Below are 12,112 nucleotides of genomic sequence, written 5' to 3'. Positions count from 1 at the left end.
GGATGAGAAAAGGATCTCTAAAACAGGATTTGCTTTAACTGAGCACATACTGGAAGTACAGTCTCGACTTTCTCACAGCAAGTCTGCATAAACCAGCCTAGACAGGAATCTCAACACCTCAAACCAAGGCAGACCGTGCTGGGCCAAGGTTGGTGCCCAGTGTATCAGAATCCGGCAGAGGGGAAATGGAGTCCAGCTGAGGGTAAGGGCCTCTGCTGGAAGCTGCGAGCTGTGATCCAGTGTGATATTGAGCCTTTGCTTCTCAAGTGTGCTAATTCCTCGCTTGACAAGCTAAGATCCCCACAAACACACCAGGCCTATTCACAGGTTGGTGCACTTAGCAGGAGCATGTATGGGGACTATCACAACCATTCGTTTGTTCCTAAAGCCAGAGAGCCAGGCTGCCATCACCCAGGGCACAACTACAAAACAAGCCCCTCTCATGCCAGTCACTTGCTCACCAGGGCACCGGAGTTGAATGGGTAGTTGTCACATGGGCCTTTGGAGAGTGTGGGGTGGGGGACATTGGGATAGCACTGAGTCTCTTTGTGGAGATCCTATTGTAGGGAGGACGCTTTGACACGAGGCGAGGACCCCGAATGAGTCAGTATTTACAGTGGCGGTTCAGGACAATGAGGACAAGGCAAGACCACGAGGCATGATTAGCGAGACTTGTCTTACACTATTTACAGGACTGCTTTGATTTTCAGACCACAATCGGTTTTCATATGACTGATTAAAAACATGTGCCAGTTGAAATCACAGCTGCAGAATAAAACTGGAAAAAGCAACGAGATTTAGATGTTTGGAACTTGCCTCTATTTGCAGAAATGACCTCTGACTTGATTTATATGTTCTTGATTTCCTGACAGTAAGGGTCATGTCCCCGGACCTCTTCTCCCACCGCCCCTGCCCCGCAACTACGTTGGCCTGACTCTAGCAAACATCATATGTCTCATCTTACAATTGCCCAAAGAAAAGCATTTTTGAGTTCCAGAATTCAAAGCCTGTTTTGGAAGAAGGCAATTGTTTAGGCTTTGGCAAAACGAAAAGGTCTGTCCAAGGGCCAGGCCAACTGACATTGCCCTTTTCTTGGCAGCTGGAGCCACGTGATTCTTAACATCTTTCTGGCCAGTAGCTGCGACCTGCTCCCTCACCCAACCTTTGACTGCACACAAGGAGATGTCCCGTAGGTGTGGGCAGAAGACAGCAAGGGCCTGAGGTGCCTCTGACTGCAGGGTTTGCCCTTATATACCAACAGTATGAGTATGCCACAAGCAGCTCAGGACTGAATTTTAAAAGATGCACGATGTAGCAGTGGCTTTAGCTAAGTGGCCATCTTTGTGACTCTGGTTGCCCAATCAATACAACAGGTGAGAAGGGAGTGGCCAATCCAAGGAGCCCCAGGGAAAAGTATGAAATGAGGCAGGGACCTTAGAACCTCTCTCTCCTCATAGGTTTTCCTCTTCAGTTGTACATGCTTGTGGCTGTTTCTAGAATTCCACTGGATCCAACTTGGTCCCCATGGTAACTATTGGCATTATTGATCATCTCTTATGCCAGGTACCATGCCAAGTGTATACTTGGACCAGATCATTGAATCCTCACAAGAACCCTTTAAGGCAGGCACAGTTATTCCCACTTTACAGATAAAGAAACTGAAGCTGCAGTCACTTGCCTAAGGGATCCAGCTAGCAAGGAGCATGGGTCAGCCTGGAGCTCAAGTCTGGCCCAGGGCCTGTGTTCTCCACTCTCCTCCACACCCAGCAGCACAGGCCGTGGAGATCCTTGGCGCAGTCCTCAGCTGTGTAGGTCAGGGAACTGAAGCCCAGAGAGGGGCGGACTGACGCTGGGCCCCAGGCCTAGAAAAGTGGAGCCTTTGAGCATCCTGACTCCTGGGTCCAGAGACTCTGCTCCCCTCCCTGTGCTGTGCCTGTGAGCTGAAGCCTGGGCCGCCTGCCTTCCTGCTCTCAATCTGTTCAGAACCAGCCTAGCCTTGGCCTTGGATCTGTTCTCTAGGCTTTATTGGATTGCACTGAGTTATGATTTTCTGAAACCCTGAATAAAGGGGCTGAGGTCAGTGAAGAGGGTAAGAATCTTATTTTGTCCTCAAGCAGATTGAACTCTAATTTGGCCTAAAAATAGATTCCCTTCCAGTGCTAGTACAGTGAGGGGCTGGCTGACTCCGGGCCTCTCCCCTGGGCCTGGAGACAAGCACCCACCCCACCAGCACATACTTCCAAAGCTTACCATACATTTTCCCTTTGGGTCACAGATTTTTTAAAAAGATGACAGATAACTAGTGCCATTAGCAAGCTTTACTCTGGGCAGCTCTCCATTTTCTCTGATGAAAAGTGAAATAAATGAAAACAGTGCTTAAAAAACATCTATAAATGGGTGGGAGCCAGTTGTCATTTTTCCCCTTCTCCCTCCTCCCTTCCCTCAACTGACTTGACGAGGATCCAAGTTGAGAAGAACCCACTGCAAACAGCTGGTAGCGCCCTGCCTTTAAATAGCCCTCACTGCACTTCCCCTTGGCAGCATGCAGTTTGCCCTGGCAGGGGAAGCCCAGGACACACAAGAAATTTCAGAACTTTCTGAAAATGAGAGACTTTGCCTGTCAAGCATGCTCCCTCTTGTCGAGACCCTTTGGCATAAGGAGCTTGCAGCCCCCTTTCCTCAGAGTTTCCAAGGAAGAACTGAACTGGTGGATTAGCTTCAGGTCTCACGACACTCATGCCTGTGAGGGGTGGTGGAGAGCTCCCCTTGGCTGGTGACAGGGAGATCATCATGGCCAGCGCCATTCACTCATCAGGAGTGTCAGGAGCTGCTCCCTGTCCCTTACAGCCCTCACCTGGAACGTGGCCTGGGTGGGGGGCATCCCATGGCATGCTTCAAGCAGTAAAGCAGCCTGTCCTCCTCTGACCCTCAGCACAAGGACCACCAGGCTCTCCCCAGCTGCACATCCTGACTGCTGGAGAAGCAGCAGCTGAAACGTGTAAGGAATGGAAGGTTGTCACATCTGGGTGGCAGTTGACAGTTGCTACACATTGTTCCAAGAAAGCATGCCTCGGGTGGGCTTATCCCCCTACTCACCATGGGGAACGAAGACCAGGGCTCCTCTTGGTCCACCCAGGCTCACCCTAGGTCGAGTGTGTCTTCTGCCACATCATAGTTCCCGCCAGTGCATTAAGGACAACTATGAAATCGAAACAAAAGAAACAATTGGAAAAATTAACAAAATAAATAGTTGGTTCCTTGAAAAAATAAATAAAATTGATAAACCCTTAGCCACACTAACAAAGAGAAAGAGGGAGAAAACTCAAATTACGAAAATTCGGAATGAACAAGGAAACATCACAACAGACACGAGTGAAATACAAAACATAATTAGAAGCTATTTTGAAAATCTATACTCCAACAAAACAGAAAACCTCGAAGACATCAACAAATTTCTAGAGACATATGAATTACCTAAACTGAACGAGGAGGACATACACAACTTAAATAAACCAATTTCAAGCAATGAAATAGAAGAGGTCATCAAAAGCCTACCAACAAAGAAAAGTCCTGGACCAGATGGGTTCTCAGCCGAGTTCTACAAAACCTTTAAAGAAGAGCTCATTCCAATACTCCTCAAACTATTCCATGAAATAGAAGAGGAGGGAACCCTCCCAAACTCGTTCTATGAAGCCAATATCACCCTGATACCTAAACCAGACAGAGACACATCGAGGAAAGAAAATTTCAGACCAATATCCTTAATGAACATCGACGCAAAAATTCTCAACAAAATTTTAGCAAATCGCATACAAATATATATTAAAAAGATAGTGCACCATGATCAAGTGGGTTTTATCCCAGGGATGCAAGGTTGGTTCAACATTCGGAAATCAATAAATGTCATTCACCATATCAACAGACTTAAAGTTAAGAATCACATGATTATTTCAATAGATGCAGAAAAAGCATTCGATAAAATACAGCATCCCTTCATGCTCAAAACACTAGAAAAAATTGGGATAGTGGGAACATTCCTTAACATTATAAAGGCAATCTACGCTAAGCCCATGGCTAATATCATTCTAAATGGTGAAAAACTGAAAGCGTTCCCCCTAAAAACTGGAACAAGGCAGGGATGCCCTCTTTCACCGCTTCTATTCAACATCGTCTTTGAGACTCTAGCCAGAGCAATCAGACAAACCAAAGAAATTAAAGGGATACGAATAGGAAAAGAAGAACTCAAACTATCCCTGTTCGCTGATGACATGATTATATATTTAGAGGAACCTGGAAATTCCACCAGAAAACTTTTAGAACTCATAAGTGAATTCAGTAAAGTAGCAGGTTACAAGATCAATGCTCATAAATCCAATGCATTTTTATACATAAGTGATGAATCTTCAGAAAGAGAAATTAGGAAAACTACCCCATTCACAGTAGCATCGAAAAAAATAAAATACTTGGGAATCAATCTCACAAAAGAGGTGAAAGACTCTACAATGAGAACTACAGAACACTAAAGAAAGAAATTCAAGAAAACCTTAGAAGATGGAAAGATCTCCCATGTTCCTGGATAGGCAGAATTAATATCGTCAAAATGGCTATACTACCTAAAGTGCTATACAGATTCAATGCAATTCCAATTAAAATCCCAATGATGTACCTTGCAGAAATAGAGCAAGCAATTATGAAATTCATCTGGAAGAATAAAAAACCTAGAATAGCTAAAGCAATCCTCAGTAGCAAGAGCGAAGCAGGGGGTATTGCAATACCAGATCTTCAACTGTACTACAAAGCAATAGTAACAAAAACGGCATGGTATTGGTACCAAAATAGACAGGTAGATCAATGGTACAGAATAGAGGACAAGGACACAAACCCAAATAAATACAATTTTCTCATACTAGACAAAGGTTCCAAAAATATGCAATGGAGAAAAGATAGCCTCTTCAACAAATGGTGCTGGGAAAACTGGAAAACCATATGCAATAGAATGAAATTAAACCCCTATCTCTCACCCTACACAAAACTCAACTCAAAATGGATCAAGGACCTCGGAATCAGACCAGAGACCCTGCATCTTATAGAAGAAAAAGTAGGTCCAAATCTTCAACTTGTTGGCTTAGGATCAGACTTCCTTAACAGGACTCCCATAGCACAAGAAATAAAAGCAAGAATCAACAACTGGGATAGATTCAAACTAAAAAGCTTTCTCTCAGCAAAGGAAACTATCAGAAATGTGAAGAGAGAGCCTACAGAGTGGGAGAATATCTTTGCCAACCATACCTCAGATAGAGCGCTAATTTCCAGAATCTATAAAGAACTCAAAAAACTCTACACCAAGAATACAAATAATCCAATCAAAAAATGGGCTAAGGAAATGAACAGACACTTCACAGAAGAAGATGTACAAGTAATCAACAGATATATGAAAAAATGTTCAACATCCCTAGTAATAAGGGAAATGCAAATCAAAACTACCCTAAGATTTCATCTCACCCCAATTAGAATGGCGATTATCAAGAATACAAGCAACAATAGGTGTTGGCAAGGATGTGGTGAAAAAGGAACACTCATACATTGCTGGTGGGGTTGCAAATTAGTGCAGCCACTCTGGAAAGTAGTATGGAGATTCCTCAGAAAGCTTGGAATGGAAACACCATTTGACCCAGCTATCCCACTCCTTGGCCTATACCCAAAGGACTTAAAATCAGCATACTACAGAGATACAGCCACATCAATGTTCATTGCTGCTCAATTCACCATAGCCAGATTGTGGAACCATCCTAGATGCCCTTCAGTTTATGAATGGATAAAGAAACTGTGGCATATATATACAATGGAATATTACTCCGCAATGAAGAATGATAAAATTATGGTATTTGTAGGCAAATGGACAAAATTGGAGAATATCATGCTAAGTGAGATAAACCAATCTCAAAAAACTAAAGGACGAATGATCTCGCTGATAAGTGGATGAGGACATATAATGGGGGGTGGGAGGGGTTAGCATTAGGTTTAGGGTTAGGTTTAGGGTTAGGGATAAGGAGAGCAGTAAGAATGAAGGAAAGAAGGACTGTATAGAGGGAAAAGAGGGGTGGGAGGGGTGGGGGGGAAGGGAAAAAAAAATAAACATCATTGCCCTATGTAAACGTATGATTACACAAATGGTATGCCTTGACTCTATGTACAAATAGAGAAACAACATGTATCCCATTTGTATACAATAAAAAAAAAAAGAAAAAGAAAAAAAAAAAAAAAGGACAACTATGGCCTGCTGATCACGGACAAGGGCTTTGAGGTCCTAAGTGTTAGAGAAGGTGACAGCTCGGCTGACTCAGAGCTGTCCATGAGTGGATAGAGGAGGTGCTTTGTCTGTCTTTCTCAAATAGATTAAATTTTTCTTCCTTGGTACATAAATTTTACATTGATTGCACTCTGGAGTTGCTGTCTCTCCCAGTTTTAAGCAGTGCATGGTGGACCTGCTTTATCTGCTTCTTGCAGACTGTGGCCATCAGGAGCTACGTTAATTAGAACCACAAACCCAGACTGAGTGCTTTCTGTGGGCAGCATGCTGATCCAGGCCTGGGGTCCCTGAGAGGGGGACACACCCGCCACTTTCCATGGGCCAGCAGTGTAGGCTGATGAGGAGGACATGTGCACATGGGACCAGGGCCCTGGAAGAAGAACAAAGAGTGTCTGCCTGCAGAAGGAACTTTCTGGTGACCAGGGAGGACTAAGGAAGCAGGGGCATCTGGCCTGAATGTGCATAAAGTCCAGAGATGGAAAATGGCACATGTGAGCAAGAGCAGGTGGCCACAGGGCAGGGGAAGATGTGGAGACCTGGGCTCCTGTCCTGGATCATGGAAGGGCTTGGGGGTTCTTAACACCCTCCGTTGCATTGGCTTGTGCAGTGGGGGCCCTCCTTGCACTTTTTTTCTGGGAAGAGGATTCTTCACTTCCTTAGCTTTTGAGAGGGGTATGAGACCTCAAAACACAGACTAGAGATCAAATCTTTTTTCTTAAACGAGTTGGAGTCAGTGATTATCACTGAGAGCCAGGCCGACAGTTTGGAGAACATTAAGGTCTTGGTCAGGTTGGTGCAGAGATCACACTCCAGAAAGGGAGAAGCAGCTTCTACTGTAGTTTTGTTGAACAATAACAAGACCAGAGCCAGAGATGTCACCAAGGGTGGAGGGACATGTGGGAAGAGAGGAGAATCTCAAGGATGGATTCACCTCGGGGATTTAGGGAATTGTGGGAGCTGGGAGCTCCATTGCAGAAGTATAAATTGGACACAGCACTTTCAGGTCCATAACGGTGGTGACGATGCCCTGTGGAACCTGGACAGAGCAATGTCCAGGTCAGAATGTCCCACGGGTGGTTGGGAATGTGGGACTGGCAGTTCAGGAGGGGAAGGAGGGCTGCAAACCAGGCTGGGGAGTGCTCTGCTAAGGATGATGCAAGCCTTCAGTAACCAGCATGCTCTTGACCTTGCTCTGCATTAGGGGAGCGGAGAGCAGGGGGGACAAGCTCAAGGAAAGATTGCATCTGAAAGAGAGGAGGAGATCAGTGATGTTTAACACCATGGAAGTTACAGGGAAGGAGAGCTTCCAGAGAGAGGAGCCAACGTTTAGCTGCTGCAGAGAGGCTGTGTGGCGGCTAGGATTGGGAAAGAGCCAGAGACCCAGTTGGAAGAGTCTCAGTTGACTTGGTGGGGAAGAGGCAGTGAAGTATCATCAGCAACTGCTTTCACTGGTCTGTAGATGCCCCCGAACCTGTTGAGTTGTGGGGCTGTTACCCTATACCACAGGATCCCTGTTGGAGATGTTTCCTAGGCAATTTTCTGTTTTCTTGCAGGCAGGTTGGTGTGAGCTCTTGCTTCTTGCTACTGAGGCAAACCTGCCTCTTGCCTTTAAGATAGCGCCTCTATGCCTGATTCGGTGCTTCTGATCTCCTGGGAACCAGAGGCCAGGAATCAGGCTTATTAGAACCATATTATAAAAAAAACAGACCATGTGTGCTGATGGTGACAGGTTTTCCTGGTGGCCCTTTGCGATTCTTGTCACTGTTCTAGAGGGTAAGATTGCTGGGTGAGCCACCTCTGAATATGTAAGTGTGACCATGGTTGTGTGGGAGTGAGTGGGGGGTCTGGGAGGCAAGACTGAGTAACCAGAGCCCCCTACCTCTGCAACTCCCTCCCTGCCAACAAGCCTCTGTTCTTGCTACGTCCTTGGCCCATAATGCCCACTCCTCCCTCACTGACCACCTTTGCCCACAGCATCTCCAGAGATGCTCTTACCGCCTGGCATGGTGTTGCTTCCTATGCCTGGTACCTCTGAGTGCCCCCACAGGGCAGGTGCCACGCTGTGTTACCGTCCCACCTCATTCAGTATCTGGCAGAGTGAGCTGAGCACATGCACACCTCCTGGTGTGGAATGTGGCCCCGTTTCTACAGATCAGACCTTGGGTGTCCAGAAACCCGTATGATTTACTCCAGATCCTGCCACATCTCTGGGGATGTTTCTTTTAAAAATATGCAGCCTGGCTTTCATATGTTGAAAATAAATGCAGACCATGGATCGATGATAAATTCTTATTAGCTACTCCTCGTGTATGTGAAGTCAGAGATCCAGTTGGGGGGAACGTGCAATCCTGCTGATATTCCAGACCACGGAAATGATGGGGTGGCCGAAACAGACACTGTCATATAGCTTGGATCAGGTCATCGTCTTAGTTCTGGTAACGGACAGCAGAGCCTGAGTCCTGATGTTATGTAATAGGAATCAGCAGCCAGGAAGATCTGTGTACCTGCCCTTTGAATATCCCTGAGAGATAGCACAGCAGTGAGCTACACGTACCTCCCTTGGAAAAATCCAGAGGGCTTTGCATCGACAGAGGAGGAAAATCCAACCCAAGATGCATGAACAATAAATAACAACTGTTCTGAGTTAGGGTGAAAAGCTTGGAGTTGCACTTTTTTTCAAGTCGTGCTAACCACAATTTTTTTTCTCCCTTCTTTCCCACCAGGGCTTATTTCAAAACCTTTGTCCCTCAGTTCCAGGAGGCTGCGTTTGCCAATGGAAAGCTCTAGGAAACACCAGTGTTGAGAAGTGGCCAGCCAGACTGCTCGGCCCACATGCGTGTCAGCACACATGGCTGCTTCCTGGAAGCCACTTGGAATTCATGGCAGTGTTTCGCTCACACGGCAGCTTTGCGTGCCCCAGACGGCCCCGCTTGCTGGAACCCAAACTTGAGCTGGCTGGTGGTACCCTGAATCCTAGCACCCCTCACTGCTGGTTGCTCCCTCTTTCATTCCTTCTTTATATTTCTTAGCTGGAAGAAATAAACTCACAGATCATGATGCAGTAATTTTCCAGGGAGAGTAAGACATCATAAATGTACCCACCTTCTTCCAAAGCTTTGTCTCTGAGACTTCTGTTAAGCTTTAAGTTTGCCCACCCCTTGGCTTTTTTCCCCTGAAATTAGTCTCTTACCCTTCTGACTCTTGGAGCTGTTTTACCATGGGGGCTCCTGTGGGGCTGGTGAGGGCTGCTTCTCCTCCCTGTATGTCCAGCATGGGATGTGTCAGGAGGCTGGAGGACAGACTCCCAGCTCTGAGTCCACCATGGGGCTCTGCCCCCGACCTGAAGCCTTGGAATTCCCAGGACACAGAGCTGTCCATGTCCGGTGTCTGCATTCCCACTCTGCCAATAACTGGTGCATGACTTTGAACCAGAGCCTACCCCTCTGGGCCAGATGGTGGCCTCTGCTTATCAGAATTCCCTGGGAAATGTTTAGGGCCTCCTACTCTGGTCCCTCCTGTAGGCCTCTTGAACCATACTCGTATAAACTGGGGTGTGGGTGTCTAGATCTTGGTGAAACTCCCCAGGTGATTCTCTTGGGAAGTGGCCCTGACCCCCTAAGCCTGCTGGCTTCCCTGGATTCTCTTGTGAACTGCCCAGCAGCCATCCACAGGAAGGTGCCTCTCTGCTCAGGGCAGCTGGGTGCCAAGCTCCAGATCCCCTGTACAGCTCTATGGCACAGTCTCTTAGGATTGTTCTGGCTCCCCACTATCCATGGAGGCACCTGCTTTGGGCGCCGCTGAGTCAAGAACTGAGGGAGCCTGAGCTTGCTCTCCTTTCAGGCCTTTCCAGCTCTGATTCTAGCAGAGGGTGGCTGGCAGTGTGGAACGGGTGAGCTCGCATGGACTGGACCCTCTGCCTTCCAGTAGCCACTCAGCCCTGGCAGTCGCTGTAGCAGGCGGGCGATCTGTACCTGTTGCCCTCCTGCCCCTGCCGACTTCTAGGGTCCACATGTGCTCAGTCTGGCCAGATAATCAACAACTCCCTCACATATCAGCGAAGCCTGGGCTCTGTAACTTGGAAGTGCTGTCACGGACGTGGGCCCAGTGCATCTTTACAACAGACCTGATATCAGCGAGTGAGTAGAATCGGTCCTGTCCCACAGATGAGGAAACAGGATCAGAGAGGTTGAGTGAGTCACCCAGGATCACCAGCCAGGCATCAGGACTGAGCCCAGGCTCCTGGCCTCCAGTCCCATGCCACTTTTCACTGCTCTCTGGCTTATTTTTGTTTCCCAACAAAAGTGAAGTACTCTGTGTTGGTTTATGGGGATGGAGATGATATGATTTTTTAGAAGACTTTCAGCAACCTAATCCCAGGGGGAGGGTTTGAGCAGGTTTTCTTTGGAGAAACTAAATGACCAAAGAGACAATAACCATTTTTATGTTTCAAATGCCAGCAATTCAAACATCAGGGTTTGTGTGATTTCTTTCTCAGCAACAGAAGCAAATGGCGCTTGGAAATGGGCAAGGGTCACCTGCGTGTTTTTGAATGCTTCTTGCTGGTTTCCCCGGTCATCAAGCATTGTACCTGCAGAGTGCAGCCCAGGACTAATTAGTAAATGGCTATAAAATGCTTTGAAGCTGAGAAGTGCCATAGAGGAGAGCACATTATTATTACCTCGTAAATCCTGTCTCCTGCTTCCTCAGCCCTTGTAATTTAAGTCGAATCCTGAGCTCAGCACAGACAAGGAAAAGGACTCAGATGTGTTTACTAATAATACCTGAATCTGATAGGGCATCCCCTGTGGGGCCAGGGAGGAGGGATAAGGGCCCTGAGCAGCCAGTGTTCAGCCATCGTCCAGCAGTGTGGCCTCCAAGGGCCCCCCACGCACAGGCTGATGGTGTGCTTTTAGAGGGAGCTCATTTCTGGACATGAATTGGAAAGGACATGAGCTTCAGGAGGACACTTCTATTTGAACCCCGAGTCTGCCCATTTAGGCTCTGGTATATATTTAACAACCAGATGATCTGTGATTAACAAAAGAGGACCCCAATCCATACCGCTTGCCAGTTTCTGTGGTACACAGACTCACACAGTGACCAATTTCAAGCCACCAAGGTAAGATCACTGAAAGCAGAGCAGGAGGGTCCCCGTGATGGGAGCCCCACAGGTGGGGAGCAGGGCCAGCATGAATTCCTGCTTAATTTGAGTTCTGCCACCCTCACCTGTGGAGTGGGAATAACTGCTGTGAGACTTGAGTCGCAAAAGGACATAAGCACCGACTGCTCGGCACACAGTGACATTTGGTAAACAGTGACTATTATTACTGCAAACCAGAAAAAGGATTTTCTGATGTTGACTTTGGCCTTTTTTTAAAAAAGTCAGAATGCCCCTGTTAGAAAGTCCTGCCAGCGAATGTGGCCTTTGGAAGCGTGGCCGGTCTGGATCACCAGGAAGACAAAATGATGAGTCATCTTGGGTTTTCACGAATGAGAGACGAGCCACGTTTGTGGGACCCCCTCCCCCCACACACGTGCTCTTTAACTCAGCAGGACTCTGGGCTGCGCTGGAGAACCGCGGCGACCCAGTGACCTGCTTCTCCTCCCTGGCCCCTGCTTTCCCACAGCAAGGACATCAGAGCAGCACAGTTCACTTTTGCCTCTGACTCAGTTTCAGCCCTGACTGCGACAGTCTTGCCAGAGCAGTGACCACACTGGCTTTGCCTCGTGCTTGAGCCTATAAATAGAACCAGCCCCAGAACCTGCTCCATTTCTTGGGGACAGGCCTGGCCCACAGTTCTT

At 47.3% G+C, this 12,112-nt stretch overlaps 1 protein-coding gene across 2 annotated transcripts in view; it reads left to right on the top strand.

The window, feature by feature from the left end:
* The window catches only part of Babam2 (BRISC and BRCA1 A complex member 2), a 404,865-nt gene extending 395,442 nt beyond the window's left edge, over window positions 1-9,423 (top strand). For both annotated transcript variants that reach the window (XM_047523282.1, XM_047523280.1), the window contains one exon: window positions 9,034-9,423. In XM_047523282.1, the coding sequence (XP_047379238.1) occupies window positions 9,034-9,097 (64 nt within the window). In that variant the 3' untranslated portion in view covers window positions 9,098-9,423. The remainder of the gene's footprint in view (window positions 1-9,033) is intronic.
* The last annotated feature ends 2,689 nt before the right edge of the window (window positions 9,424-12,112 follow it).

This window comes from Sciurus carolinensis, chromosome 13 (assembly GCF_902686445.1).
Source record: "Sciurus carolinensis chromosome 13, mSciCar1.2, whole genome shotgun sequence".
Classification (NCBI taxonomy): Eukaryota; Metazoa; Chordata; class Mammalia; order Rodentia; family Sciuridae; genus Sciurus; species Sciurus carolinensis.
This window is presented reverse-complemented; position numbering and strand designations above follow the sequence as displayed.